This window comes from Leucoraja erinacea, chromosome 7 (assembly GCF_028641065.1).
Source record: "Leucoraja erinacea ecotype New England chromosome 7, Leri_hhj_1, whole genome shotgun sequence".
In the NCBI taxonomy this organism is placed as follows: Eukaryota; Metazoa; Chordata; class Chondrichthyes; order Rajiformes; family Rajidae; genus Leucoraja; species Leucoraja erinaceus.
In genome coordinates this window covers 25,721,383-25,746,253 of record NC_073383.1, presented here as the reverse complement: position 1 = coordinate 25,746,253, position 24,871 = coordinate 25,721,383, and the positions used below count along the sequence as shown (strand labels likewise).

The following is a 24,871-nucleotide window of genomic DNA, read 5'->3' as shown; positions in this document are numbered from 1 at the left end:
AGGGACCAATGGGTCCCACTTGGTCTATTTATTACTAAAGGCGTAAGGTATGCAGGATAAAGCCAAACAATCGAGCCTAGATCAATTATGCATCGTGGTAGACATGGATGAGTTGGGTCAAAGAGCTTGTTTCCATTTTTATTTATGACAAATACGTTGAATAGCTCTATGACTAGGTGCCACTGAATCCTGACTGTCCACATTTAATTACATAAATGATTTAGATAAAAAGATAAAGCATATTATTTCTAAACTAAATCCCAGGTGTGATGAGGATGCCAGTAGTTCTCAAATGAAATAGATAGATGGGTTAAACAATTGGGCAAGAAGATGGCAGATTTAACAAGTTACAAGATAAATAAATTTAATTATCACATGTGCCAGATGGCACAGTGAAATGAATTCCCATACAGCCATACAATAAAAATAAACAGGACTCAACACACTATAGAATTCAACACAAAACATCCCCACACAGCAGAACCAAAGTTTCCCACTGTGTGGGAAGGCACCAAAGTCAGTCTTCTTCCTCCACTGTTCCCCGTGGTCAGGGTCTCCCCAAGCCCTCCGCAGTTGCAGATACGGGCGGCCCGATGTCCAGGACCGCTCGCCGGGATGATACCAGGGTTTAGATGAGGGAAATGGTTAAAGGTAAGGTAATTCACTTCCAAAGAAAGAATACAAAACATTTTAGGTGGCGAGATACTAGTAATTGTTGGTGTATAGAACTATTGTGCACTAGTTCATGAAATTCTAAAAGCAACTTTTCTCATCCTTCTCATGAATCTTAATTCTTCAATGCACAAATAGGTATCAAGAAAATATTACAAAACTCTATTTTTGCCAGTGCAGCATTTTGCTCCAATAGCTAGTTACTAACCTTATGTTTCTTGAACAGAAATTATTAACATTCAGTTCAAAATGCAGAAGTGAACCACCTGCTTTGTCCAGGTAGCAAAAGTACACCACACAACACTTTTGTAGCATTAATTTGTAACGGGATAAATTTATTTACACTGCACAAGACAGAGATACATACTTCTTGCCTCCTGTTGGGGAAAGAAACATTTACCATTGTTAAAATATTAGCTCTTCAATATTTTGATTGAATGAGAAAAATTAGGTGATAGCAACATGATACATCATAAATGCAAAGTTAGTATGACAAATAGAGTCTGTGCTTATTGTACAATGACTAAAGATTCTAGTATCCTACTGTCATTCCAGATTATTGGAACAAGAGTAATGCAAGTTATTTGCATGGTTTCCTTTAAATATATATTCATTTGGTTGATTCACAAATAATTCTTTAACATTTACTTCTGTACTCTAAAACAATTTCAACACTTCTAAGTTACAACTTTCAAACATAGTCATTAGAATGATTCATTTGCTTTCTCGAGTATTAACAGTCAAAGTGAATTAATGTTGAAACTTCCAAATTGTATAATTGCAAATTGTCCAGTAGAACGTGCTAAATACACCTTTGTTTCAGCTTCTTTGTACATTTCTATAAAATATAAAATATTACATACAAACATATTATGTACATTTCTTCTCTGAGAATTGTGTTCTTGTACCATGTCTCATATTGGGAAAACTGCTTGAAAGATTTACTTAGCCAGATTCTGCAAGGGAGATAAATTAGTATATAATTAATTGAAGAGGGACTAATTGCAAAAAATCATCAGGTTGATTACAACATCTTTGCTGAATTTAATTTCATTCACAATGTCTTAATAATTTGTCAAAGCTAGGTACCCTGACATATAATTATTTTTTTGTTTAAATGAAAATAGTCAAAACAAAACAGAACCAGATTATTTTTGTCAAAATTATTGCTCTAAATTGAAAATTATCATGGCACTTTTGTTTAATCTGATCCAATATCTTTCCATGTATTTAATTTCTGCTTATTTTGCAGATTTAAGACCATCATTTTTAGAATCTTGCATATTACTTAGATCATACCCTAAGCATTAAAGAGAATGTGTGCCTGGGGCAGAAAAGTGGCTGTATGGGAGGATATGATATACTTGCACGTTTGCAAAAGTTTTTGGAAATTTGTGTGTGTGTTATCTAGGGGACATGTCAAATCTGAAAATTTAAACCTATTTTAAATTTTAGGTTTAAATTTTCAGATTTGACATTTCCCCTAGATAACACACACATGCATTTCCAAAAACTCAGCCATTTGCACATTCACGAGTTGCGAAACAATGCAAGGTTTGACCAACACATTTTTTTTTAAATTGCAGTATTCCTTAAGTGATCCAACATTGATATAAAACGTCCATTTATGACCAAACTTGAAAGTGAAGACAACCCAAAACTTCCAACTGCTCATATAAATAGTTACTGACTTTCTAGATACTTTAGTTGTTGTGCAGAAAGGAATATGAGAAGTAGAATTACATGTTATCACAGTCTTCAAATATAAGACCCACATGCATTAATTGTAGAAATCTGTTTAATCACATAACACAAGTGCATTAGAAATGGAAGACGCTTAAGCCATTTTAAACCCCCTCTGCTCTGACAAGAAATAATTTTAATTTTGATTCTTGTTCAATTTCAGCAAGTAGTTGCTGGACAAATGTCTTGGATGGAAGCAAGACTTGATTTGTAATCCATCATAAAATAATCTGAAACGTGATTATTGATAGTTACAGCCATATCTACTAAAAAGCCAGGTATAGAGAGATCTTGACACTTAAATGTGCAAGAAAGTCCAAACATTACAAATAGTTGTTTGATGATCAAAGTTCTTAAGGTGTTTTACTTTTCTCTTATCATCTAAGGGTACCGCATTTAAACATATGAATTGAACATAACTTGTTGCAAGTGATTCAGTATAATACAAATTGACAATGAAGCTTGCTGTTTTAAGATTTAGTAGTGCTGTGAACATACTTTAATGGAAATTGTTGGTGTCTATGTATTTTCACTTTCAGTTGAAGCAATAGATTCTTCATCTGATCTTTCACTTTCATCATTGCTATCTTCACTATCATCTTCATTACTGTTGTCACTTTCATTACTCTCTTCCCCATCATCTTGATGAGTTGATGCAGCTTCATCTAAATGAAAGTTGTTAATTCAGGCATAGTTAAAGACAAATTTATTGCAGATTAAGTTTTTCCAATGCATTGGTAATAGAAAATAAAGAAAATAATAGCAGGCATTGCAACATCCATAAGCATGAATAGAAAGAAGAGATAATAGAGATGATTGAGAACTTAATTTATAATTAATCATGCGGAACAAATTTAGAAACAATAACAAAGTGAATGAATACTTAGGACAGAAGATTAAGGAACAGGGTGAATTGAGTTTTATTTGCACAGAGCCCATATTTTATTTGCACAGAGCCCATACTCCAATCTATAAAATGAAAAAGCAGATTCACTACAATAATATGGGGGATGAAGATCCCTTTCCCACTGGAAAAGTGGTTACAAATAATACCCAATCAACATCTTCAAAATCATGAAAAAAAATCAAAATAAATAATGATGCATCTATATCTATATCTATATACATAACTAAAACTCTGATCTTGTGCTCTTCCCGTTTGCGGGGTGTTTTTAATTTTTTTAAATTTTTATTACAAGCAATTGTACAGAGATAAAACATTCAGCTTCTAAAATTATTCAATTATTGTACAGTTTCATTTTTAACCTTATAACCTAAATTATGAAAATGAATAAAGAAAAGAAAGAGAAAACAAGAAAGAAAAGAAGTAGAAAGTGAAAAAATAGATTGAAGAAGGACAAAAGAAAATCCCCTAAACTACCAAAGCAGTGTAGCAGAAAGATATAGGAATAACAATTAAAAAAAAAAAAGAAAAAAGTGGAGATATACCTTGCCCCTCGTTTCCCCCCCCTCGCCCGTCTCACCCAACCCAGCATTGGATTAAATTTGTGTTGCACCATACTATTGTTGTAAGAATTCGGTAAGGAGTGTCCATGTCTTAAGAAATTGATCTGGTTTTTCCACCAAGACAAGCCTAATGTTTTCCAAATGTAGTGTCTCGGACATGTCTGTGATCCACATCTTCTATTTGCGCAAAAACGGTATGTTATTGCGCTACGATTTTTCGCCAGGTTACTGACCGTTCTCCGTGCTGGACCGTGCTCGAGTGCAACAAATTACGTTCCGATCAGTGGTATATTGTAAAAGTTATCGAGGTTTATAAACTTAAAATCCGTGCGTGCGCAGATTCATTTCAGTCAGCGCCATTCCAGATTGGTCTCTTCTCCTGTCAGTCAATGCCGCGGCCGGGATGGCGACGCCCCTTCCTGACCCACCCGCCTGTCCCGCCTCACTCACAAACCCCTCGCTCCGCACCTCACTGTAACTTGTTTATCGTCTCCCCCACCACCGGCGGCAGCCGCTGGGGGGGGGGGGGGGGGGGGGGGGGAGGGGGGGGGTTCATTGGAGGCCCTGGTCCCGTCTCTCTCTCTCCCACATCACTCACCCCTCTCCCCCCTCTATGGGCAATGGCGGTCCCATCTACCCGCGTTCATCTCCTCCGCCGACACCGTTGCGGTAACTCACCCTCACGGCCTTCTCAGAGGAGATCTTATCCATCAGCTCATCGAAATTCGAGGTGCCCACCTTGTCGAACAATGATACCATCCCCACCTCCCCGCAGCCCGGCGGTGGCAGCGAGCAGGCAGGCAGGTGGGCAGGGCAAGGACGGGCCAAGCGGCAGCAGCGGGCAGGGACGGGCCGAGCGGTGGTTGAGCCGAAGTAGGCAGAGGGAGGGAGGGAGAGTTGGGTTGCAGAGTGGCCGAGCAGTTTGCACGGAGTTTGAGTAACTCACACACACACACCCGCGCACGATGCAAACTGGTCCAATCGTCAAGTCAACGGGATCTAAACCACAGCTAACAATGAATGACCTGCGGAGGAAGGAACGGCAGATGCTGCTGTTTATAGATGGAGGGAGGGAGTGACTGAGGGTAGGAGAAAGGAAACGGAGGGAAAGGTGAGGGAGGGATTGGGGGAGGGGAGGAGGAGAGGGGAGTGGGGAAGGTAGGGAGTGGGAATAGAGGGAGAGGGGGGCAGTGGAGGAGGTCAGGAGGGATAGTGGGGGGGATAGGGGGAGGTGAGTAGTGGGGGCTAGAGGGATAGGATAGGGGTAGGAAGGGGAGAGGAGTTATGGAGGGAGGGAGTGACTGAGGGTAGGGGAAAGGAGAGGGAGGGAGAAGAGAGGGAGGGATTGAGGGAGGGGAGGAGGAGAGGAGTAAGAAGAGGGAGGGTGAAAAGAAGGGAGAGGGAGTGCTGGGGGATGAGGGGAAATGAGACGTGCCTGCGCAGTTGCGGGCTATGTGTGAGTGATGCAATATTACGTCGAGGGGGCGGATTGCATTGGGGGAACAGGTGAGTGGTGGAATATTGCATTGGGGAATGGGTTACGTTGGGGGACCAGACCTCCCGTGTGACAGGGACCCAACGGGTCCCAATTAGTCTAGTTCTTTCTATTTTTCAACACTGTAATAATGGGAAGGGCATACGTCAATATCATAAATATTAATGATGACATTATAAATCGCAGGAGAGATTAGAATGTAGATCCACAAACATTTTTTTAAGGTGGAGTTCACAGATTATCTGAAAAAAAGGTCCTAACCATAAATGTCACCTGTCCATCTTCTCCAGAGATGCTGCCTGACTCACTGAGTTACTTTGTGTCTTTTTTGTAAATCATCAACTGCAGTTTCATTACTTCCGGCTCTCTGCCCTCTATAGCCTCCAACCTTATCGTTTCCAAGCCCCGCACGGCCCGATTTTATCTTCTCCCCAAAATCCACAAAGAGAACTGTCCTGGCAGACCCATTGTTTCTGCTTGTTCATGTCCCACTGAATTAATTTTCATATACCACGACTCCATCCTATCCCCCTCGTCCAATCCCACCCTACCTACGTCCAAGACACCTCAAACGCTCTTCGGCTCTTCAATGACTTCTGTTTTCCAGGCCCCCGCTACCTGATGTTTACTATGGATGTCCAGTCACTCTACACCTCCATCCCTACCAGGAAGGTCTTAAAGCCCTCTGTATTTTCCTCGACCGCAGAACCAGCCAATTTCCATCTATTAATACTCTCCTCCGCCTCGCAGAGCTGGTGCTTACCTCCAACAACTTCTCCTTCGACTTCTCCACTTACTCCAAATCCAAGACGTAGCTATGGGCACTCGCATGCCTCATTGTAGGATATGTCATACAATCACTGTTGCAGGTGTACACTGGCCCCATCCCTGAACTCTACCTCCGCTACATTGGCGAATGCATCGGTGCTTCCTCCTGCACCCATGCACTCAGACTTGATCAACTTCATAACTAATTTCCATCCTGCACTCAAATTCACTTGGACCATCTCTGTCATCTCCCTACCATTTCTAGATCTCACCATCTCCATCACAGGAGATAGACTATTGACCGACATCTATTACAAACCTACTGACTTCCATAGCTATCTACACTACACTTTGTCCTATTCTGTTTCCTGTAAAGACAATAAACAATAGACAATAGGTGCAGGAGTTGGCCCTTCAAGCCAGCATTGCCATTTACTGTGATCATGGCTAATCATCTACAATCAATACCTCGTTCCTGCCTTCTCCCCATATCCCTTGTCTCTGCTATCTTTAAGAGTTCAATCTAACTCTCTCTAGAAAGCATCCAGAGAATTGGCCTCCACTGCATTCTGAGGCAGAGAATTCCACAGATTCACAACTCTCTGGGTGTAAAGGTTTTTCCTCATCTCCGTTTTAAATGGCCAAACGCTTATTCTTAAACTGTGACCCCTGGTTCTGGACTCCCCCAACATCGGGAACATGTTTCCTGCCTCTAATCCCTTAATAATCTTATATATTTCAAATCCCTTAATAATCTTATATGTTTCAATCCCTTACTCTATCCCCTACTCCCGATTCCTCCGTTTACGCCACATCTGCTCCCAGGATGAGGTTTTCCCTACCAGGTCATCGGAGATGTCCTCATTCTTTAGGAAATGGGGGTTCCCCTCTTCCATTATAGATGAGGCTCTCACTAGGGTCACCGCCATATCCCGCAGCTCCACTCTTGTGCCCCCTTCCCCCATTCGCAACAAGGACAGAGTCCCCCTTATCCTCACCTTCCACCCCATCAGCCGTCACATCCAACACATAATCCTCCAACATTTTCGCCACCTCCAACGGGATCCCACTAGTGGCCACATCTTCCCATCTACACCGCTTTCTGCTTTCCGTAGAGACCTTTCCCTGGTCAACTTGTTCCTTCCCACCCAAACCACCCACTCCCTAGGTACATTCACCTGCAACAGCAGGAGATGCAACACCTGTCCCTTTACCTCCCCCCTCGACTCCATCCAAGGATCCCGACAGTCTTTCCAGGTGAGGCAGAGGTTCACTTGCACCCCCTCCAACCTCATCTACTGTATCCACTGTTCCAGGTGTTAACTGCTATACATCGGCGAGACCAAGCGCAGGCTCGTCGATCGTTTCGCTGAACACCTCCACTCAGTCCGCCTTGACCTACCTGATCTCCCAGTTGTTCAGCACTTTAACTCCCCTTCCCACTCCCCATCTGACCTTTCTGTCCTGGGCCTCCCCATTGTCAGTGAGGCCCACCGCAAAGTGGAGAAACAGCACCTCATATTTCGCTTGTGTAGCTTACACCCCAGCGATATGAACATTGACTTCGCTAACTTCAATTAGCCCTCATTTTCCATCTCTCTCCATCCCTTCCCCCTTCCCAGTTCTCCCACCAGTCTTACTGCCTCCGACTACATTCTATCTCTGTCCTACCCACACCCCTGACATCAGTTTGAAGAAGGGTCTCGACCCGAAACGTCACCCATTCCTTCTCTCCAGAGATGCTGCCTGTCCTGCTGAGATACTCCAGCAACTTGATTTGGGATTGTTCAAGGTCCGGCCCATTACAGTGGTGTCATCTGCAAACCTGTAAATGGAGTTGGAGTATAATATGGGCGCACAGTCGTGGTTAAACACACACCCTTGATTTCATTTTTTGGATTATCCGTTTTTCCGGGCCAACAAAGGTCATGTGATAACGAAACAACAGTCCACCCCTGGCCCACAGCTTCCAACTGCAGTCCCACGACCCCACCCCGACTCGCAAGGTGCACCAGCAAGCCCACAAATGACAGCCCTCCCGTCTCTCGAAAGCACCATGGGACTGCAGTCAATTATAAAAGATGAAATAGCGGCATATTTGGATAGCAGTAACAGGATCGGTCCGAGTCAGCATGGATTTATGAAGGGAAAATCATGCTTGACCATTTTTCTGGAATTTTTTGAGGATATACTGTAAGTAGATGTAAGTGGATGTGGTGTACCTGGAGTTTCAAAAAGCATTTGATAAGAGTTTAGTGGGTAAAATTAGAGCACATGGTATTGGGGGTAGGGTGCTGACATGGATAGAAAATTGTTTGGCAGACAGGAAACAAAAAGTAGGGATAAACAGGTCCCTTTCAGAATGGCAGGCAGTGACTAGTGGGGTACTGCAAAGCTCAGTGCTGAGACCGCAGGTATTTACAATATATATTTATGATTTAGATGAAGGGATTAAAATAAACATTAGCAAATTTGCAGGTGACACAAAGCTGGGTGGCAGTGTAAACTGTGAGGAGGATGCTATGAGGATGCAGAATGACTTGGACAGGTTGGGTGAGTGGGCAGATGCATGGCAGATGCAGTTTAATGTGGACAAATGTGAGGTTATCCACTTTGGTGGCAAAAACAGGAAGGCAGATTATTATCTAAATGGTGTTAAGTTGGGAAAAGGGGAAGTGCAACAGGATGTGGGGGTCCTTGTTCATCAGTCGCTGAAAGTAAGCGTGCAGGTACAGCAGGCAGTGAAGAAAGCGAATGGCATATTGGCCTTCATAACAAGAGTTGAGTATGGGAGCAAAGAGGTCATTCTGAGGTTGTACAGGCCCCTTGTGAGACCACACCTGGAGTATTGTGTGCAGTTTGGTCTCCAAATTTGATGAAGAACATTCTTGCTATTGAGGGAGTGCAGCGTAGGTTCACAAGGTTAATTCCCGGGATGGCGGGACTGTCATATGTTGATAGAATGGAGCGGCTCGGCTTGTATACTCTGGAATTTAGAAGGATGAGAAGTGATCTTATTGAAACGTATAAAGATTATGAAGGGTTTGGTCATGCTGGAAACATGTTCCCCATGTTGGGGGAGTCCAGAACTAGGGGCCACAGTTTAAGAATAAGGGGAAAGCCATTTAGAACGGAGATGAGGAAATACTTTTTCACAAGAGTTGTGAGTCTATGGAATTCTCTGCCTCAGAGGGCGGTGGAGGCTGGTTCTCTGGATGCCTTCAAGAGAAACTTAGATAGAGCTCTTAAAGATAGCGGACTCAAGGGATATGGGTAGAAGGCAGGAATGGGGTACTGATTGTGGATGATCAGCCATGATCACATTGAATGGCGGTGCTGGCTCCAAGGGCTGAATGGCCTACTGCTACACCTATTGTCTATTGTCTAATATTTACCAGTCTCCAAAATCACTCAAAGTGTTGCAGCAATGCTCTCCTTTGCTATGTAGGTCTGACTAAAGGCTTTAGTTTAGCTACTCATCCCAACCCTGTGATATTTGACTTAGCACTGAAATTTGACAAACAAATCAATGCCATGGTAAAAGTTAGCTTCTTTCAGCTTTGGATGATAGCTAAAATAAAACAATTCCTCCAGTTTGATGACCTGGAAAAGATCATCCACACATTAATCTCCTCCCGCCTAGATTACTGCAACTCCCTTTACACTGGCATCAGCCAATCTTCCCTGTCCCGCCTGCAACTGGTCCAAAACGCCGCAGCGAGACTCCTGACGGGCACCCAAAAAAGGGACCACATCACCCCGATCCTGGCCTTCTCCACTGGCCCCCTATAAACTTCAAAATACTACTCTACAAAGCCCTCAATGGGTTTGCCCCCACCTACATAAAATGTTTTCTCACCCACCACTCCACCTCCAGGCCCCTCAGATCGGCCGACTTGGGGTTGCTGAATATCCCACGGTCTAGGCATAAGCTCAGGGGCGACCGCGCCTTTGCGGTTGTGGAACAGCATCCCCTTTCCCATCAGAACTGCCCCCTCCATCGACTCTTTTAAGTCAAGACTAAAGACTTATCTATACTTCCAAGTCTTTCCTGATGTCCTCTGAGTGAGGGCTACATGTTAATATGTATGTAGTCTGTTTTGTTGTGCTATTCTTATAACAAATGTAAAGCACTTTGGCCAACGAGAGTTGTTTTTTATATGTGCTATATAAATAAATGTGACTTGACTTGACTTGAACCCTACACCCACCATCTAAATCCCGTACCTTGGCAATTATTTTTTTTCTCTCCACTGCTGTGGGACTCCCAGCACCAGGTTGCTAAGCGCTATGGCTAACGCACAATCCTCTAATAATTAGAGATAGTCATCTACACTGTAGCCGTATTTAATTTGGGAAAATGGGCAATACCTTGGTTGAATAGTCAAAAGTGTTTTCCTAAGGAACTCCCCTGATCGTAATTGTTCAAATTAGCAAGCAAATTGGATGAATGGCAAAAGAAAGGGAGCAGGGATAATGAACATGTCCAAATTGGCAAGATGTGATGAGCGTTATCCCACATGGGACCACAATTAACTCACAATGTTTATAAACAACTTAGCTGATGAGATAGAATGTTGAAGGTGGACAAAAATGCTGGAGAAACTCAGCGGGTGAAACGTCACCTATTCCTTCGCTCCATAGATGCTGTCTCACTCGCTGAGTTTCTGCAGCATTTTTGTCAACCTTCGATTTTTCCACCATCTGCAGTTCTTTCTCAAACAGATAGATTGTTGTGTAACTGAGTTACCAATGACACAAAGATACACGGCACCGTAAGAGCATAGATGTTAGCATTAAATACTAACAAGATCCTAATAGATGAATTAAATGGGTAAAACTGAGGCAAATTTTAAAACAGTATAGGCAAACATCATTTCATTCCCTTCTGACCCAGTCGGTTAAACCAAGTAATTTCTAAATGATAAAGAGGTTGTAGTAATGCAGGACAAATAATATTTTGGACTTCAGTTTTAAAGATCATTAAATTATGGATGGGTGCATAAAAATAATTCCAAAAGCTAGTAGAATGCTAGCTTTTATTTTGAGAAGACTAGAATACAAGGAGATAGTAGTGATATAACAGCTGCATAAAGTTCAGGCTAAACCATACCTGCAGAATAGCAAGTAATTCTAGATATTGTGGAGAGAAAACTACCCGAACTCCACAGATTAAATTGTCAAGATAAATTACACACATTAAGGTTGTATTTCCTCTAAATTAAGACTCTGGATTGGGGTGGGAGATTGCAATCTTCACGTGGTCCACCCCGTTTCAACGAATGCAATCAACCTGGCGTGCACAAACAGAAGATCAAACAGAACAAGTTGTCTTACAACTTTAGGCTGTGCACGCCATACGCAAGAAGAAGAAGAAGAAGAAGAAGAAGAAGAAGACTCTGGGTGATTTCATCGACATTTCCAAGAAATGAAAAAAATAACTATTTCTTCATTGGTTGGTGTACTCAGAACCATCTTGAAAAATAAATCCAGACCAAATCCAACTCTCTGAGAAAGAACAATTGTAAAGTAAGTGATCAATTAAATCTTACCTACTTTCTCTCTGTTTACTTTTGCTAACAATCAGCAATGCACAGATGGTAATTAATTTTAGTTGAAAACTTTGGTTTCATAATAAATCTCCTTTGCTTTTTAGAAGTCCAATGGAATGAGGAAAGGCACTCTGCTCATCTCTCTCAACTTAATGTACTATCATGAACCATTTTTGTGGTTTGGATAATCTATAGTCAGGCAGCCATATATGATATGAGTTGAATCAAAGTTGCAAAAAAGCCTGCTAAATCTCAACTGCTTTTGTAATCATTTGTCATCACGTGTTTTTAAATTGATGTAAGATATTGCAGGGAAGTGGACTGAAGTTTTGATATACAGAAATATGCAACACGTATGTAATGATCAAAGCTTTCAAAAGATATGGGGACAGGATGGGAAAGGTGAATCAAGGTAGGGAACGTGCCAAATTTTATTGTATGCTGCAGCAAGATCACTGGGTCTAACGTGTTCATATGAAGAATCTATTTATTGTTGATTTCAGGCAATATTTTGAAATTGGAATGTATGCAGCTCAACTAAATTGGAATTTCGGAATTTAAATAAGCTTTCAGTTTCAAATTTTGTAAGATAGTTAGAACCAACTATAATTAATACAGAATTAGTCACATTTTGAAAACTGTATTATGTCATCATGGAGGCCATAGAATCTATCATCCCTATCACAAATATGATCCTTTGCACTATTCATCACAGAATATCTTCAAATCATTTAAGTATTTTTTGTTTAACTGTATAATCTTCATCTATTACTTTAAACAGCAAGGAATTAATTCCGTTCTTCAAGATTCCATGCAACGTTTGTCAAAACATACACACTTACTTTAACATCAGATTCAATAAAAGTGATACAATTTCTAAAATTTACTAGCATTTAAAAAAATCAGATAATCAATGATGCACATACAACTGAAAAGTTATTTTTAAAGGTTAATTTCCATTTACAAATTCTGTATTACTAAATGCAATGTACCATTTCAAAAATGCTAATTAAAATATGATCTAACAGGTCAATTAAATACTCTCTTTCAAGATAATTACTACATGTAAGACAAAAACAAAACATAGTTCACAGTTAAAGCTTTTTTTTCACATTCGCAGTTCTGACAAAGGGTTTTAAATCTAAAACATTAACTCTGTTTCTCTTTCCACAGATGCTGCATGTATAAATAATAAAAACATGTAATCAAAAGAAAATGTTTTTTAAATGATGATTTTTATATCATGGCTTACTTTCCATTGAAGATTCAAATCAAATCCATTTCCAACAGCTTTTATTTAGCTTACCTAACTTTATTTTTATTTCCAAAAGTTCCTTGAATTGTTTGGCCTCTGGGTTTTCAGGCTCATAAAGGAGAACTGCAAATAGGATAAAGAACTAAATTCAATTAATATTATCAATATTTAAGATATTAAAGAACAATGCAGTGGAATTTCTGCTTGAAATCTCAATGCACCATTGGACAACTTTTGTTAGCAAGTTCTTTCTTGTCCGTTCGTCCATCCGTCCGTCCATCCATCTATCTATCTCTAAAACTCTCATCTTGTTTGTTTGTGAGGCTGCCTGTCTGTCTATGTGTCTGTCTGTGACTCATGCCCTGATGCCCTGAATTATGCCAACATGGGACACGATAGTGCTGCAATTATTGGACCACCTTACTCACCATTGTCCTGTGGTGCGTTGTATCAAGTTTCATTCAGATTGATGGTATATTTTACAAGTTATTCACATTTAAAACTTTACAAAATCTACTTTGAGAAAAATCATTTGAAGTTGCAGTGGCCGTTACACTCATGACATCACAATGGGATCTCATTTACATCAACTGCCTGTCAGCAGTACTCCACTGTTACAATGTTAACAGGACTGCCAGTGTAATGAGAGATTTGTTATATTGTTGTAAGGAGAGGGAGTGAGTGGGGGAGGGGACAAGGACCCGATTGTTGTTTAATGTTATTTAAACAGATAGAGGGAGAGGAGAGGGTAGGGAAGGGAGAGGACTTATGGCAGGAGGGAGGAAGTGACTGAAGGTATGGGAAAGGAGAGGGAGGGAGTGGTGGTGATGGAGGGAGTGGTAGAGTGGAGGAGAGGAGGAGAGGGGAAAGAAGAGGGAGGGTGAAGAGGAGGGGGAGGGAGTGCTGGGGGATGAGGAGAAATGAGCTACGCCTGCGCAGTTGGGGCTATGAGTGAGTGGTGGAATATTGAGTTGGGGGAACGGGTGAGTGGTGGAAACGGGTTATATTTATCAAGTTTCGTTCAGATTGATGTTATATTTTACAAGTTATTCACATTTTTAACTTTACAAAATCCCACTTTTGAGAAAAATTTCTTCCATCTGCACTGGCAGTTAACAGCTATGATGTCACAATGGTACTGTAGCCCTGCCCGCTACAATGTTGCAAATCTCTGGACACTGAGTCCTGGCAGCAAGTGCAATTGCATTTTTTTTTTCTTGCAGCAAGTGCAATTGCATTTTTTTTTAAGTTTAAAAAGAGGGAGGGTGAATAAGGGGAAATGAGATGCCCCTGCGCAGTTGGGGCATGGGTGAGTGGTGGAATATTGCGTTGGGATAACGGGTTGCATTGGGGAAAATGGGTGAGTGGTGGAATATTGCGTTGGGGAACGGGTTGCGTTGGGGGACCAGGCCTCCCGTGGGGGTTATGGGTGAGCGGTGGAATATTTTCGTTGGGGGAAAGGGTTGCTTTGGGGGACCAGGCCTCCCGTGTGACAGGGTCCACTTGGTCTAGTATTAGACAAAGTTCTTTGTAATATTCCTTGTTTCTATACTCATTCTCTACCTGCTCCATTATTCCAGTGATCAAAAGGCCTCTGCAATTTATCCCACAGCAATACCGGCCTCATCCAATTTCAGATATTCCCTTTATCCTACCTATCCCATTGCCCACCATCTCTGCAACTTTAAACTAAATTTTCTTTCCCTTTCACATTTCTAGCAAAGGTTATCCAACCTGAAACTTTAACTCTTTCTGCAGATGTTCCCTGAACTGCTGAGTCTTTCCAGCAATTACTGCTTTTATTAAGCGGGCACTGGTTGAGGGTCAGTTTTCATTTGCTGTAAGTGACCAAAACAAATTTAGGAGCAAAAAGTAAAGTTGCTGGATGAACTAACATGTCAGGCAGCATCTGTGGAAGCAGAGGGATGGTCGGCGTTTTGAGTCGAGTCCCCGTAACAGGAATGAGAGTGAAAAGGGGAGGCAGCCTGTATAAAAAGGTGAGGGGGCGGAGTGTTGCAGCATCTAGCAAGTGGCAGGTGGATTCAGGTGTAGTGGGGTAGATGGGCAGATGGAGCTAGGTGAGGGAGAGGAAGTTTTAAACAGTGTTAGAGGCTGAGAGGTGATGTGCAGACGACAAAGGGCTGCAGATTATGGAATCTGATAAGGAACAAATCTAGCGAGTGGAACCAGATAAAGGAGGGATAGTGGGCAGACAGGGGATCCAGTGGTTTGAGAGTGGGGGTGATAGATAGATGGAACCAGGTGGGGGGAGCGGTAAGAAACTGGTATTGAATGAATTGGAGGTGGGGTGTCAGGTTTAGAAAAAATGTGTAAGCCAGATGTTCTGGGTAGATTCGACTACCCAGGCAGAATACGAGGTGCCCTTCATCTAGTTTGAATCTGGCTCCACCCGCAACGGAGGAGGTCGAGGACAGACAGGTCAGTGTGGAAACGGAAAAGGGAGTTAAACAGGCTAGCAACCTGGAGCTCAAGATATGCCATTGGATCCACATCTAATTATGTTGGTCCAGTTGCATATGATGCTCGGTCGCAAATCCATTCAAAAATATTTATGCCCAATTTCATTACACAATGCTTCCTTCAGTTTGTTAGCACGCAATTCCAAATTTGTGGCCAATGCTATGCACTGTTAACCTGTTTCAGTGCTACTTGAGATTGGGGGCTCTATACCTTAAAGGGAAGCTGTGCACCCAGGATCATTGCTTTGCAGACACACACTTTCATATTCTTGTAGATGAATCTGAGTAGATGGTCCCCAGAAAAATACTGAAAAGGTGTGAACTATTCAGAGAGAAGTCGAGGATTTTCCAAGCTTATTTCTTTTTTACTTAGAATTAGTTCTCACGGAAGAACAGTCCCAACCCGAAATATCGTCTGTCCACTTCTCTCCACAGATGCTGCCTGACCCACTGAGTTCCTGCAACACTTTTTTTTTTAAATTTGACTGAAAGATCCTTTTGGAGGTACTGAGAAACCATCTTGATTATGGGTGAGACCATCTCCATGGAGTCTTCCATTAATCATCAATGTTGATTGACAGCTGAAGGCAGAAAGTCATTTTCTTGTTAATCTTTATCTTCCACATTATTTTGTCACTGCTCAGCAGGCAGTGACCTCCCCACTGTTGAAGGGATCTACTGGGAGCGTTGCCACACGAGTGTCATCAAGGACCTACACCCACCTGGCCACATTCTCATTTCACTGCTACCATCAGGTACAAGAGCCTGTGAACCATTACCTCCAGGTTCAAGACCAGCTTCTTCCCATCAACTATCATACTCTAGAAACCATCCTGCACAACCTTACAGCAGCACTGAACTACTATAGACTTTCTATAAGGTTGCACTATTATGATCTGGTTTACTAAGTATATCTTATAATTTATTGTATTTGTTGTGTTGTTGCATTTAACATGTCTGTAAAGCTACAGCAAGTACATTTTCGGTCCTGATGAATGTAATATGACAATTAAATACTATTGACTCGTGACTATATATTGACTAATGCAGGTAGTGGCCCCATGTTACTATTTTCAGAAAATCTTGGACATCACCACTTCTGCTCATCAATCAAATCCTCACAAAGTGCATTGCCATACATTTACCTGGATTAAATTCCATCTGCCATAGCTCTAACTATTTAACCTATTGTTCGGGCTTTTCTCTTCAGAATTCAGTAACACCACCAGACTTCAGGTCATCTGTGAATTTACTAATCCCATCTTCTACATTGATTAGTTTATTTTAGTTTATTCATATTTAAATAGTGTCTATAACAAACATTTTGGGTTTCAGCACAATGCTGTGCTACACCACAGATATCTAATCACAAAAGTGACCCTTTACCATCACCCTCGCTGCTTTCTATTACTAAGCTAATATTGGGTCCAATATGTCCAATATTGGGTCCAATTTGCCATGGATCATTCTTTTCTTCTGCTATCTGCTCTACCCGCTCCTGCTCTCCCCATGACTGTTGCTGGAGGGTTTGACAGTAACAGCTGAACCCTCCTGATGATCATGTTATGAAGATCAGCATATGATAAAACACGCAACCTGTTCTGCAGAAAACTGCAGTTTGCCCCTGGAGTGGTGCAGACATTGGATTTATACCCGGAGGGCTCTGATAGCATTCGACATCAGGCATCTACTAAAGGAATGGTTTAAAATGTGCTCTGCTACACTCGCTGGAGCACAGACAGGAAAGACAAGCTGAGGAAAAAGGGGATAGCCTTTACTTTTCAAGATACAACCTTACATGCAAATAATCAGATTAAATGTGGCAAATACATCAACTGCTTAAGGTTCACATGAGCTCCCTGAATATACAATATGGATCATAAGATATGTTACCCCATGTTCCCACATCAGCTACATTCTCAAGACCACTTGCTCTTGCATTTTACATGGAGCTCCAGGTTCTCAATGGGACCTGAGAATGTAATATGATTCTGAACACCGCTGGGACTCAGATTAGCAAATTCCTTTGGTCAAAGCAGGCTTCCTACGCTAAATGCCTAGCTGTCAGTCACCTATAGTCCTCATTTGGATTAGACATTTAAAAAGAACACTGTTATTATCACGACTGATTAATTGCCCTGAGAAGAGATAATTGACCACCATTTGGTTTTGACCAACATTTGGCAAAATTTGGCTTTGGTACACAATTTCCAAGAAAATAATCAAAAACCTTATGACATTACTACTAAATCCAGAAGCGATTTTTGTACTTACTCATTTGGCAAAGCTTACTTGACAACTTGTAGTCTCGTTCCATTACTGCCTTCAAGAACTAACAAAACAAAAACACAATAAGTACAGCCCAATTTTTGTAAAGTAATGTACTCACAGCTGCAATGTCATGGAAAAGGTTCCATTACTCTGTTAATTAAATTAATCAATACACAAAAGTTTCATTTGATTTTGACCCGGTAATCAAATAGGGATAAAAAGCACGGGGAAAAATTGAATTAATGTGAATGAATGCTTGATGGTTGGAAATTTCTAGCTTAACAACAACTTCCCTATAGCAGGGTGATCAAATCCGAACACGATACTTGTCAACAAGGTCCCTTTGAATATCACTACTCAGCTTCACTCACTGTTTAAAACATAAAATTGTATTTGCTTTCCATAGCAAGTGCATACTATTTCTACATTATATTCCATCCACCATCATTGTGTCCACTTGCACCTGAAGTCTTTTACATCCTCTTCCCTAATCCTGTCTAGTTTCAGCAAATTTGGAAACATGACATTTGGTCCCCCTTGCAATCCGCTGCTCTTGATCATGAACAGCCAGGGTCCAAGCAATGATTCCAGTAGTACGCCACTAATCAAAGCATTACGAGGCTTTAATTTATTCCCATTCTTTGCCTTCTGTCTGATAACCATATCTCCAACCATATTAGTATATTGCACCCAATTCTGCACTATAACTTTGTTGACCAGCCTCATATTTTGGACCTTCTTGCAAGCCTTCTAAAAGCACTTCCAGTAATCATGCACGGTATTTTAGCATAAATCCACACAGACTCTGTTCAGTCCAATTATTATAATTCAGATGTTCTGTTATTACATTTTTACCCAAGTATCAACATTTGGCATAATTTTCTCATTTATTATTCTCCTTGTTTTCTCTCTTCTTTTTCCAGTAGGGGTCATGTTTGCTCCCCTCTAATCCACACAATTGACAGCAAAAGGCATAATTAATTTAGAACATTGAGCATTGATATATAAAATAAAAGTTTAATACATTTAATTTCAGTTTTGACAAATAACATTGTGGACAAATGTAAAGTTGTTATTTCATGCAAATATATTTTTAAAGATGTTTGATACTGGGGCAGTATTGGATACGTTGGCAAAATGTAGGTAAACTGATTTTTTTTTTAAAATACAGCAATGGATTTAATATTTATCAACTTTTAACTTGTCACTGTATCCCTGTATTTTTATGCAGTATTTCATTTCTAAATTTTGAATATAAGATGGAAAATGTATGACAAAATTGAAATGTTTCCTGCAGGATGAGGTCTCCTTCGTTAATTTGCAATCACTGTGCCTAAGAAGTTTTTTGTACCCAAAACCAATAGAAGAAAGCATTTAACATCATGACAGGCTACTGAGAATGGTGGAGGCATTTAATTCACAGGGAATTTGAATGTACTCAAGACTAATTGGAGTGGTGTCGTTGTTTCTAAAATATTTGATGCCAATCCTGCTTGTGATAATTTCTCACATTAACGGACGCAACAAGAACCAGAACAGCAGGGGACCCGCATTCAGGTAAATCTCCAATGGGAGTCATACATCTCCGATGGGAAATATTGCACCCAACAATACCTCTACTTGGTATGATCAAGAAGGGGATCATCAGCGTCTCTTCATTCCTGAGGAGACTGAAGAAGGTCCATCTGTCTCCTCAGATCCTGGTGAATCGTTCTGGGCTTCTACCGCTGCTGGCACCATCGAGAGCAATCCTTACCAACTGCAGACCACAGTATGGTATGGCAACAGAAACTGCCCCGACCGGAAGGCACTGCACCAATGGTGAAAAATTAGAAAAAAACTATCACTATCTTACACCTTGAACTATTATCCATTGAGTCTCATCCAAATCAAGCGGAAGTGAGCGGACTGTGCTCAGCCTGCGCCAAGTAGACTGCTCTCACCCCATGATTGGACTGTTTTCACCCTGCCAATTACAAAATATATCTGCATGAGGTTAGGATACAGGAGGATAGGGTCCGTTGCCGAACCTTAGCATAATTAACGATAAAACTTTCAACTTCATTAATAAAGGAAAAAATTCACTCTACTATCATCAAAAACTATGCTCGGTGACTGTCCAGATCAGCCTTCCCCCCCCCCCCCCCATCAATTTCCTTCCCCTTATTATTTATTTTTTCATTCAAATCGTTTGCTAATGTCGCTCTTCAATGGGAGAGTGCTAAATGCATTTCGTTGTCTCTGTACTGTACACTGACAATGACAATTAAAATTGAATCTGAATCTGAATATATTCAGATTGTTGGAGAGTATCGCAGTGAGGATTTCTAGCCTTCTTGTTTAATCAAATAGAAATGATTGGTTTTAGATACTGAGGACAATGAATCTGAATGGATGAAGCACATATTTTGGGATGATGGACCAATAAAGTTCTGGAGTAACTGCTTGTGATGAAGTACTCCAAGTTAATTCTGGAGTCAAAAAGCAAATAAAGAAATACTTTTACAGCAGGGGACCTCGGCATGTCTCATTCTAAATCCCACAGAAGGCTATGACCATTCTGAATGATGTTGGGAACAATAGCAAGGAAACCAAATAACGAAAAGCTCCAATTTGGTATGTTTTCGGTCCTTGAAGAATAGTCCTTGCAAATGGGATACAGTGAAGGAATGACAGCAGTCATTGCCTTACTGAACTGGGGAACAAATCCCCATTCATAAAGCAAGGTGGGGGTATATGGGCGGGAGAGTTAATTTGAAAATGAATGCTGGCAGGACATGTAAACAATTGGAGGTGGGAAATAACAGACCACAGTTTCATCTAACTCAGAAACTGCCCAGAGAGGAATATTTACTCCACCAATATTTGAATTCATTAGAAAAAACTAGTACTATCTTACACCTTGAACATATTATACAGTTTAAACTTTCATCCCAATATCCATTGGAAGTGAGAACACTGTGGTAGCCTGCTTCCAAGTAGATGTTGTATCAACCATCATGATTCTCAGCAGTCTTTCATTTTGCTCAATTACAAAATATATCTGCATGAGGTTAGGATATGATTCAGGAGGATAGGGACAATTGGGCTGTTTCTTTATAATAATTAACGATAAAACTTTCAACTATCATTAATAAAGGAAAACATTTAAAATTAGTTATCATCAAAAACTATGCTCAAGATTTTGTCCAGAATAGTCTTCTGGTAAAATACTACATCAATTTCCTTCCCCCTTCATTGAAGCAAGATGCTCACAGTGACAAATATCATACAAAGGATTAATGTCAATATATTCAGATGTTGGAGAGTATTAGCAGTGAGCGCCATTTCTAGCCTTTGTGGTTAATCAATATTGTAAATGATTGGTAGGTTTAGTATACTGAGGACAATCCTAGTCTTTGATAGCATGTAGACTTTAGCACTAGATACTAGACTTGGGTAAAACTCAGATGTATAGCATTTGCAAGCACATACAACTGTTGGGATGATGGACTGTAAACTAAAGTTCTGGAGTAACTGAAGGATGTGAAGTACAGTTTGAGTTGCTAGAATCTGTCAGTCAAAAAGAAAATACAAGAAATACTTTTTCTTTGGCAGTGCCTCGGCATTGAGGATGACTTGGTTCCACAGGATGGATAGATAGATAGATAGATAGATAGATAGATAGATAGATAGATAGATAGATAGACAGACAGACAGACAGACAGACAGACAGACAGACAGACAGACTTTATATGGTTGTCGGTCCTGAAGTGACTATTATGAATAAGTGAATTACAAGCATGAGTAAGCCATTCGCCCCTCAAGCCTGGTCTGCTATAAATAAAATCAAGGCCAATCTAATTTTAAGCTCCATATTCCTGTCTACCTGTAGTAACCTTTCAAGCCCTGGCAACACTTTTCCTCTAGAAAAATCTGAGTCTTTGTAACTCCCATTCTCAAAGGATAGTGAAAGCAAGATTTTTGCCATTTTAACTTGGAGATAGACTTGCTTTCACTGTCCTTTGAGGGTGAAGGGTAAAAAGACTCAGAATTTTCAAGAGGAAAAATGTTGCCAGGGCTTGAAACGTTACCACAGGTGGACAGGAATATGGAGCTTAAAATTAGATTGGCCTTGAAGAGAAAAAATGTTGCCACATTTCTATCTTAAACCATGTTGTTAAACAGGAACCTCTTTTGATGGATTCTTCCACAAGAGAAAAATCTTCTTCATATGCACCCTGTGAAGACTTAAGAATTTAATATGGTTCAATCAAGTCCACTTCTGCTCTCCTCACCTCCAATAAATACAAGTCTGTCTGATCAGTCCAAATTTTCCTCACACGACAACATGGCCTTATTACTTTGGTAAACCTTTAAGAGTCATGGAGTTGTACACATTGGAAACAGGCCCTCTAACCCATCTAGTCCATTTGCCTGCTATCCATATACCTATCTAAATGTATTTTAACAGTTATAATTGTATCTGCTTCTATAGCTCCCACTGGGTTCACTGAATGACTGCCAATACATTTTTCTTCTAATGGAGAGCAATGTTTGTGCACAAATATGGTCTCACCACTCTACTATATTAACTGAAGCATAGCCCTTCTATTTTTGAATCCAATTCTCCGAGCAACAAACAACAACAGCATCAGCTTTCCTAATGACTAGCTCTCTGTGAATGATGCTCCTGGATCCCTCTACATCTAGAGCTTTACAAATGCCTCATCATATAAATACCAATGTTACAATATTTCGAGATTTAAAAAATCAAGTCTGCAATTTATCCCATCAGATAAAGCATAAAAAGAAGTTTAATTTGACACCTAATTCACTTTCATATCTCAAGTATTTAAAAGGTTATGGCCATTTTCATACTCGGAAATTAGCATCTTGTTCCCTATTGATTTTCTATGGACATAACAAAAAAGCTGTGATCGTGGACAGTCAAAAGCCCATAACTTTCTTAAAAATTAAGAGAACTGAATGAAATTTTCAGTTATCATAGATTGAAGCATTCTGAAACAAATATAAAACAATCTTACTTGGATGACCTGAAATTAAAGCATATAATTAGTTAGTTACCCAATTGGAGCTCATTTCAAACTTCAATTACTAGATCTAAACATCTATCTATTTCTTAATAAATGATTAACATTTTTAAATAGCCTAAGTGTCCAAATAATATTCACAAATAATTCACAATAAAACATGATTTTTAAATCTCATTTACATTAATTTATAGGCCAAATGGAAGGAATTTAGTGTTCAATTGCTGTAAATTAAAGTCAATTTAAATCAGCTTTCTAGTGGGATCCTGTGAACACGCTGGTTTAGAACGTTCACATTGCGCTAGATTTGTACTCTCAAATGCCCAGAAAAATACTGCGGGATATAATGGGCCCAAAATTAGCTACTCGCAACTTTAAATTTCGTATAAAGGGATCTTAAGAAGCCCTTTTTAATGTAAAAATAAACAGCCTACATTCTGTTTTCTGCTCTATGAGATCCGACCCGTTGCCGGCGGTCGGGGGTTTAGAGGTTAATTTTTACACTACTATAACAATTAGATAAAGCCTTTAAAAGTAATAATAGCTAAAGCGACGGAATCTTCCAGTGATTTTTCGTTAATAATTAACTAGGCTGAACATCCTCGATTTGAACAGCCTAGGGGAAATTGCGTTTTAAACCTGCCCCCCTCTAAACGGCGCCAAAATCGCGCACACGGGCTGGGACAGATTTTCAGCGACGCTTCAGGTAGGCTTTGCAACATACCTAATATAAAAATCACGTTTCCTTTTTATATTTCCTTGCAAAGTGTATCATAACATATTTTCTTACCATTTACTACTTCATTTGCTGGATCTTTGTCCAGTCACTTAGCCTATCTACATCCCTTTTTCAGCCCCCCATATATCCTCCTTGCAACTAACTTTCCCACCTATATCTGCGGCTCTGTAATGATGGCAACCAAACCTCCAGTGCTATCCTCCAAGTCATTTATACAAAAATATACAAAATTGAGGCATCAGCATCAATCGCAGTAGCACACCACTCATTACTTTTTATGCTAAATTTCTGTTTTCTGCTTGCCAGCCAATGAAGTCAACGGAAGAACAACGCTGTTCCACAGATGGGGCAGGTGGTGCCTGATGGAATTGGCAGGTGGGTAGTTTTTGAAGGGGCGTGGTCCTTCCACTGTTTATGCTCGGATTACGTGTGTGTGATAAAGCTATGTATTAATTCATTCAGTCTCCAGTGTTTTTTTTTAAATCATTTACAGGATTATGCTGTAAAGGAGTCAGATAAATAAAGCATGGAAAAAGTCACTTTGGCCCACCGAGTCTGCAGTGACCATAAACCACGCTTTTTACAGTGACCCTACGTTCACCCATATATTCTGCCCACATCCCCAACAGCTCCTTCTCAGAATCTATTTCACCTAAAATCTATGGGCAATTTACGGTGGCTAGTTAATCAACCAGTTTACAGACTTTTGGAATGCAGGAAGAAATAGGAGCACCTGAAAAATGCACAAATACCATGTATAGGCAGCACTGGAAACAGACACAAAGTGTTGGAGTAACTCAGTGGGTCAGGCAACATCTCTGGAGAACACAGAGGGGTGCCATTTGTGGTCGGGACCCTTCTTTGTGTGCTTTGTAAACCAGCTTCTGCAGTCTCTCGTGTCAACATCAAACATGGCTATCTGGAACTATGAATTAGCCGCCTCAGCTGCACTCATTACCTAACCCTCGCTGTCAGTGAACCGACGAAGTTTGCAGAAGTTATTCTTGAAGGAAGTACGAGTCAACTACATTGCTGTGGGTTTGGGGTTACATGTCAGCCAGATCATGAAAAGACAGCAGATTTCATTCCCAGGAGAAAGCCAGATGGGTTTTTATGACACTAGTAGTTTCAGCTTTAAGGTTTATTTAATTATATTAACTGAAATTCCACAGCTGCCGCTCAGGATTCACTACATTCCTCAGATCAACATTTCAAACTTCTAGATACAATCGTGATAAGTTCATAGATCATAAGAAATAGGAGCAGAATTATTCATTCGGCCCAGCAAGTCTGCTAAGCCATTCGATCATTGCTGATCTATTTTTATCCCTCAACCCTATTCTCCTGCCTTCTCCTTGTAACCTCTGTCATCCTTACTAATAAAGAAACTATCAAT

The 24,871-nt window shown here is 40.5% G+C and overlaps 1 protein-coding gene across 9 annotated transcripts in view; it reads right to left on the bottom strand.

The window, feature by feature from the left end:
• Positions 1–347: 347 nt before the first annotated feature.
• erich2 (glutamate-rich 2) overlaps positions 348–24,871 on the bottom strand; it is a 68,319-nt gene continuing 43,795 nt past the window's right edge. For 5 of the 9 annotated variants that reach the window (XM_055638014.1, XM_055638017.1, XM_055638022.1 and 2 more), the window contains 4 exons: positions 17,707–17,764; positions 13,004–13,075; positions 2,914–3,080; positions 348–1,628 (listed from right to left, as the gene is read on the bottom strand). In XM_055638014.1, the coding sequence (XP_055493989.1) occupies positions 2,935–3,080; positions 13,004–13,075; positions 17,707–17,764 (276 nt within the window). In that variant the 3' untranslated portion in view covers positions 348–1,628; positions 2,914–2,934. Of the gene's footprint in view, positions 1,629–2,913; positions 3,081–11,169; positions 11,654–13,003; positions 13,076–17,706; positions 17,765–24,871 lie in introns of those variants that run through there. The other 4 variants (XM_055638016.1, XM_055638021.1, XM_055638020.1 and 1 more) reach the window with 4 other exon arrangements.